General features: G+C 33.3%; 1 protein-coding gene across 12 annotated transcripts in view; it reads left to right on the forward strand.

The window, feature by feature from the left end:
• LOC106470916 overlaps positions 1–7,583 on the forward strand; it is a 40,240-nt gene that overhangs the window by 28,368 nt on the left and 4,289 nt on the right. For all 12 annotated transcript variants that reach the window (XM_022399554.1, XM_022399553.1, XM_022399550.1 and 9 more), the window contains 3 exons: positions 3,968–4,112; positions 4,637–4,765; positions 6,072–6,118. In XM_022399554.1, coding sequence (XP_022255262.1) covers positions 3,968–4,112; positions 4,637–4,765; positions 6,072–6,118 — 321 coding nt within the window. The remainder of the gene's footprint in view (positions 1–3,967; positions 4,113–4,636; positions 4,766–6,071; positions 6,119–7,583) is intronic.

Consider the following 7,583-nt stretch of genomic DNA (forward strand, 5'->3'; position numbering starts at 1 on the left):
GTGGGTTTAAATCTTTCTTCCTGAGGTATTATAGTTAAAACAAATTAATTTCTTTATCTTATAAATAGCTAGTTGTCTAATAGAAAGTTTCAAACACTAACAGATAAGGTTATCATATTTTTCTGGTAATTTGAGAATTGAGACCTAACTGTATACAAACTTGGAGTAGTTCATTTTAAATTAGTCAGAGAAAACAGATTAGAAAAAAAAACTTGTGAAAACTAAGACTTCCTGTTGAACACTTCATGATTAGCAGTCTTATTGAATAGATGTGTTTTCGTTCACAATTTGATTCACTTATCCAAAAGTTGTTATTTTCTTAATTTTTCTGCTTTAATTTTATTGTTCTTTATCCTTGTTCCAAACTATCATTCCATAAAGTTTGGTTGAAATTGGCCCAGTAACCTAGGAATAGTTTGATAATGGACAGATAAACACACAGATTTTGTGCTTGTATGTGTGTGTCTATATATATATATATATATATAATATAGATTATTATAATTTCTTTCATTGCCAAAAATTTTGTTTATTTGTTTTTGAGTGAAAAGCTACTCAATGTGCTATTTCTTTTCTGCCCTACCTGGGTACCAAAACTTGAATTTTAGCATTATAACCATTCAAACTTACTGCTGAGCCACCAGTGGGTTTAAATCTTTCTTCCTGAGGTATTATAGTTAAAACAAATTAATTTCTTTATCTTATAAATAGCTAGTTGTCTAATAGAAAGTTTCAAACACTAACAGATAAGGTTATCATATTTTTCTGGTAATTTGAGAATTGAGACCTAACTGTATACAAACTTGGAGTAGTTCATTTTAAATTAGTCAGAGAAAACAGATTAGAAAAAAAAACTTGTGAAAACTAAGACTTCCTGTTGAACACTTCATGATTAGCAGTCTTATTGAATAGATGTGTTTTCGTTCACAATTTGATTCACTTATCCAAAAGTTGTTATTTTCTTAATTTTTCTGCTTTAATTTTATTGTTCTTTATCCTTTTCATTCTCTTTTCTGGAGAGTTACGAATTATTTATCTGATCTCCTCTTTCAATTTCGTGAGTTATGCACTCAAGTTTCAGGTGGTCACTACTACAACTGCAGCAGCAAAATTACCGACCACTTCAAGTGGGTCAGACCCACAATTTTGATTATTTGGGTATGTTCTGTCCTTATCTTCCTTTCCTATGTTCCACTCCTGCTCTTCTCGAGAACTAACCTTTAGGTCATTATTTTAGTGTTTCCTTCTTCCCTGGTTATTGGGGCTCATCTGAGTCATTTTGGGGAGCATTTGTGTTCAGGGTTCGTTTTGCCTCAAACTCCAACATACTGTGGACTATCATGCCTATGATTATCATCCTTCCAACTTCCCTTATTTGAACTCACAGCATTAGTGTTGCTTCTTTCCTCATGAGGATCAAACCCCTGATAATTTTATTACCTTTTCCCATATTTGTCTCACCCTAACCACCCTTTTCAGGTCAGGGCTGGTGGGGGCCAGACTCCTACACTTTGCCCATGTTTGGAGTTCCTTGATGATCAATCCATGGGTTCTGAAAGTTGTTTCAGCAAGTCTGGTCCTCTACTTCTATTCATTTCCCCTCCTTTATCTCATTTCCCTCTCCTCGGGATTCCAATTTTTGCCCTTCTGATTCATTTCAGGGACCTTTATTTCCACCATTCTATGGATGAATGGCTGCTTCTTGCCTACTCAAAAGATGACTCGGTTCTACGTCCTCAGTTTTTTTCTCCAGGACATTGGCGTGTCACAGTGGAGCAATTTAAACTTACAATTTTGGGTTCATTTTGGGATGTTTTTCAACTCTCTCCTCCGATGGGCCTTACCTGCTTCACTTCAGTTGTGAGCTATGAAATGTCTCATATGCAGCATTTCATTCTCTCCTTCTACTGCGTGAGAGTTTCAGCCCTCATTGCTCTTGGTCTCATACTCATGCATCATCATCAGTGTGTTTTGATAGACCACTGGAGCCTTGTTTGAGACCCATTAGATGCCTCTCTTACCCTTACCCTCCTTTACAGACCGATTTCGACTAGTGTTTGGATTGGAACAATACTACTAATGGTGTTCCTCTTCCTCCTCCTCATCCAGAATGTCACCTTTTACAGATGTTTATTTTTCCAGTGTGGTGGTGTATCTCGACTCTCAGGAGGTTTCAGGGCAATGGTATCTTTCAGAGTTCTCTCTCCATATCAATCTTGGAACGTCTTGCTGTTTGTTGGGTTTTCCTTTACTTCATGCTGGCTCCTAGAGTCTGGTTGGGGATGGTTCACTCAGGTGTTTCTATGGTACTCTCATACATCACTGGTTAAGGGGTACTCAGTTGACAAACCTCTGTTTTCTCACATTGGATCTTCTGTGTAGTGTTCTGCTGCTGGTTACTTAGGGGGGGAGGGGCTCACATGGGATTTCTACTGCTGCACTGGTTTTTGGTGTCACCTCCCTTTATCTTTCTTTATATTTGACACTCCTCCATGAGCCACATTCCAGCATGCATCCTCTGTCTGTACCTGCAATCTGTATTCATGCATGGCTGTTTACCTATATACTTGGTACATGTACTGCTTTTGGTCTGTCATAAGGGGTTATAGTCCTTCCATTCTATGGTTCCTCACATACCATCCTTTTTGACTCTTTTTTTTTTTTTTTGAGTGGGGCCTTTTGGTTTTCTCTGTTGTGGGCTATATGGTGAAATTATCTGCCACTTTTCAGTTTTTCCTACTTTGCTTGTGTTTTGCAGTTGCTAGTCTTATCCATGTTGTTTAATTTCTTCCATTTTTTCCATCCTCCCTGCCCTGTTTTTCTTATTTATTAGAAACTCTGTGTGATCCTCCGTGTTCTTCCCCATCCTCCATTGGACTTTTTGCCTTTGTGTTCTATAAAATACCTTTCCTTGAAGTCCCTGTTCCTGATTGTTCTTTTATGACCAAGACTTTGGATGTTCATGAGGGTACTGCTCCCTTCCCTCTTTTTCCCACCTTTATGACCATTCTAATCCCACATGCCTCCTTTGCCCAGTCAAAGTTTTTTGATGGTATATGACATGTTGTACTGCTCCCTTCCATGGTTCCTGAGTCTGTTTGTTTCTTCCGTCAAATTCTCATCATCAGTGCTGTAACTGTTTATTTGTGGGTGGTAAGTACTCCATTTTCTTTTTCTTTGCAGGAGCCTTTATCACATATTTGAATCTCATTCTGCGGTGACTGTTGACTAAACAGATATACTTAACCGTAAATGTGCAATGTAAGGCCTGTAATCACATACCACGCTAGATGACTGAAGTTGAGGCTCTTCCTACTCTGGACCTGATGTACAATTCCAGATGATGCCAGATGTTGGTTGATCGACTCCAACATTGTGTCCTCTATGCATCAAAATAGAACATTATAACATGTCACAAGGTCATGTTAGACATACTGTTGAAATGGGGTGTTTCACAGGACTGCTTGTAGGTATCTTTGTGGTCTGTTGCTTCATATACATGTTCTTCCCAAACCATACACTCATGGATTGATATGAGTAAAGCAGATTTGAAGATCTGTGTCATTGATGCTCTTCCTACAGTGGACCTGATGCACAATTCCAGACACCGCCAGGTGTATGTTGATCGACTATGTCAACTTGATCACTCTGCTTTTCAAAATAAGGTATCCTGGTCACCCATTGCACTGTTTCTGGTGCTTTGGTCCTCTGGGCTCTCCAATGCTTTTTCTCACATCCTTCTAGAGGAGTATGGGAGTCCTTGCCACTTAACATTGTTAATATAAAGAATATTATATTTATTATAAAAAGTTTCAAAAGTCTTGTTTGATTCCACCAAAGTTAAATGAGCATGTTTGACTGCAGTTTTTATTACATTTTACAGTTTATTTTAGAGATTTCATATAAGAGATATGTAAAAATAGTATTTCAGATCTTTCAATCATTTATCGATTATCTCTTCATGTAGAATCAACAGCTTACAAAAGTTTGTTGGGGAACTCCACAACTCAGAAGACTATACAGATTGTTATAGAAAATGACAGTGATAGTAGTGATGACATAGAAAATGTAATAGCTGCTGCTGTTGCCAAAAATAAAAATACATTCAATAAGTGAGTTGAAATATTGATTATAAAACCTGAAAATATTAAGAGAGCTAAGTTCAAAAGTTTTTTGAATGTTTAATTTTATTGAAATAAAAAATTATGAATGTAGATATGGAAGAAAATGTTACTTTTTTGTAGCATTGCAGTAATGCGACTATTTGAACAACTGCATATTTAATAGACATTTGACTTGGTAAAACATGGATGAAACTTGTAAAAACAGTTGCATGGATTAAATTGTTCAGAATTAGTATATAATAATGAGAGGTAAACCCATCATTTTATATATAGCTTCACAAAAAATTGTTTTTAGACTCATAAATAGTGTATTTTTATTGGAACATTGAATATAATCACCATTTAAATTATTTTGAATTAAGTTTATTTTTAAAAATACTTGTGTATTTGATTTTAAGTTTAGTCTTGTTTTGAGTTCTATGACACACTTATATCTAAATGAGTTAGATGCATACCATGAAAATCAGTTGTCACATTAAGTGAAACATTGAATATCAAATTTGTGTTTTCAGTAATGCTAACATGAAAGAGTTGTCTCACTTGTGTCAACCTAAAGATAAGCAGGGGAAAATGCAAGATGAAAACATCAAAGGTGATGATTCTACTCAACCAAAAGAAAGATCCAGATCAATTAGTTTACAGTAAGTTCAGTTAAGAGACTAGAGAGGATAAATTATGAAAGTCTTTTAAATTTATAATGTATTATAATACAGCTAGTTATAAGTTAGTTTAAATATTTTTCAAAAGTGGGCATGTAATTATTGCCCAAACTCACCCTGTATTTTTGGAGCTCAGAAGTGTTTCTATTGTAACCCATGCAGTGTATAATTATCAAGTCAAACCTTTTTAGTTATTTAAAGTAAGAATTAGGTCAACATTTCATTACATCTTCTTTTATGCAGCAGGAAACTACTTCTGTTTTCTTTGTACCAAATAAAAATTACAATATTTGGAACAATGAAACATAAAGCTATTAGTTACCTAAAGCTTGACTTGTTTCAGTAACACAGTTATTGTAATCAGGACTGAAGATGGTAGCTGTGTTATTTTCCAGAACTTACAACCATGTAACTGCTTTTTTGTCCCCCATGTTTTAAGAATTTATAGATTTCTTTATTTCAGTATTTGAGAAATTTATTTTTGCACAACATTGTTTTTTAATCATATCCTAAGATCAGCATTTACATTATTGAATACATATAATCTTGTAAAGTTTTCTCTGGATACGATACTGAAGGTTCACAGGCTTACCTAAGTTTATTTGGTAAATAGAGAAGCTATAAGTATATTTACTCTTTATTTTTTCATGTTTTTTATACATTTTCTTAGTAATAAACTTGTTAAAAATAAACTGTTTAAAAAGTAGTTTTATCGTAACTGTTCTATAGTTAAGATTTTGATAGTTTTTTTTAATTGAGTTTCTAATTTATATGGTAGTATTATATTTGGCATGAAATTTCATTATCTATTGTCATAATAGTTTATATTTAAAAATATTAATTTTATCTGTCTTCCTAGAGAGTGATCTTTCATAGTTTGGCAATCTTGATGAGTGTAAATTTCATTGTTATGTAATCTTGTTACAGACCCATTTAAAAAGTTCCCAGTGTATATTGCCAGTGATACAGAGGTATGTCTGCAGTTACAACCCTAGAACTAATGTTTCAATTCCTGTGGTGGGCAGAGCACAGATAGCCCATCGTGTAGTTTTGTGCTTAACTTACAAACTAACCAAACCATTATATATTTTTCTTTATATATATATATATAAAACTTTTAATAGTTATGATTTGTTATAAACTTAAATACATAAGCTTTGCTTTTAAAACTGCAAGAAATGGCAATGTTGTCTATCTCCTGATAAGAGCAAAAAAATTGAGTTATCAGGTTTATCTTTTAATGACTTTTTCTATTCATTTTTTAATCTTTTATGATTTTTTTTTTCAGGAAAACTGAAAGAGTTGAAAAAAAACTAAAAAGTAGTTTAAACAAAGGTATTTAGACTTTACATATAATATCAAGTTTTCTTAAATATTTTTGTACTAGTGGTCTAAGTTAATAGATCTTCATCTCAAGTATACTTTTGAATTGTTTTTTTTTTTACCAAACACAATTATAATTGTTTATTTAACCCTATTGCCTGGAGCATCCGTTTCTGTACATATGTTACCATATTTTAGTGGCAATATTCAAAATGTAATTAAACTACTTTATTTTCATGGTATACCAATAGATATAGCATAAAAATGTAGCTAATAATACATATTTTAATAGTATATGAGTTTTAAGTTCTTACTTTTATAAAACAAAACAAAAAAAAACTAGAATTTCCCCTAGTGTGAGAATTGTGACATTTAATCTCTAGGCATCCCTTCTTCTATAGTTTATTTACCAACCCTCCAAGAAGTACAATATTTAGCGCCAATTATTTATTATGATATTGTCATTACTCAGGCAATGCATAATATTTATAACCTTCAATCATATTTGGTTACAGATCCATGAAAGAGACTCCTCTTGTCATGCCCATCTGTCACTTCCTCTCTTTCAAAACTGCAAATAGTTCTTTCTGCTATTCAATACTATATTACTTATAACCATTAGAAAGCCAAAGTTTTCATGATGTATAATATTGTGTTGTTTCCTGTAAAGAGAATTGTCAATTTTGCTGTTAGTTCAAGCTTGATTCCCACAGGAAACACATCGATGTGCTTAGATGAAGTTTTTACAGAAATTGTTGCATAGTTCGAAAGCTAGAAAAGTTGTGATAGTTATGGGACATTATCTTCTTTCTGCACGTTATTATATCATATTCCTTGGTGCATTATTTAGTGCAGTACTACTATTAGTATTAAAAAAAAATGGAGGGGTTAAGTGTCGTCAATAGCAGAAAAAAGAAAACCCCAGGTAAGCACTTTTTTCCCTTCTTTTCATATGTATTCTTTATTATTATAAAAGTAACTAAAATGTAGAAATAGGAAACTTTTTATCTCAGTTAAGGTTGGACTAGGTGAAATAAAGAATATAATATAATTTTTTCATGAAGTATGCTCATGAGTAGCTTGTTCATAATGTAATTCAATAGTGTAATGTGAGCTGTGCATTCACCAAGGGATTTACAACTTATAATAACGTGAATCCTAGTTAGACAGGGTTCAAAGGGCCCTAGCCACTCTGCACCTGGTGGTCCTATTATTTTTGTTATTTTTCTTGGGGTTCTTCCATGTTTCCACCCTTTTGGCAACACGTTACTAAAGGGTGTTACATATTAGAATTTCGAATAGCCCGAAGCCGAGTTAAATAATTTAAATTCAGTAGTTAAATTGTACTTTGGATTTAGTATTTAAATAAATACTGATATTTAGTCAGTTTGTAATATTTGCCAACAAGATTTACACACACACAGCTTTCGTTTTTAACACAAATACGTTTTAATATACACACAACAGTACAATTTAC

The sequence above is a fragment of the Limulus polyphemus genome, unplaced genomic scaffold (genome assembly GCF_000517525.1).
Source record: "Limulus polyphemus unplaced genomic scaffold, Limulus_polyphemus-2.1.2 Scaffold4291, whole genome shotgun sequence".
NCBI lineage: Eukaryota > Metazoa > Arthropoda > Merostomata > Xiphosura > Limulidae > Limulus > Limulus polyphemus.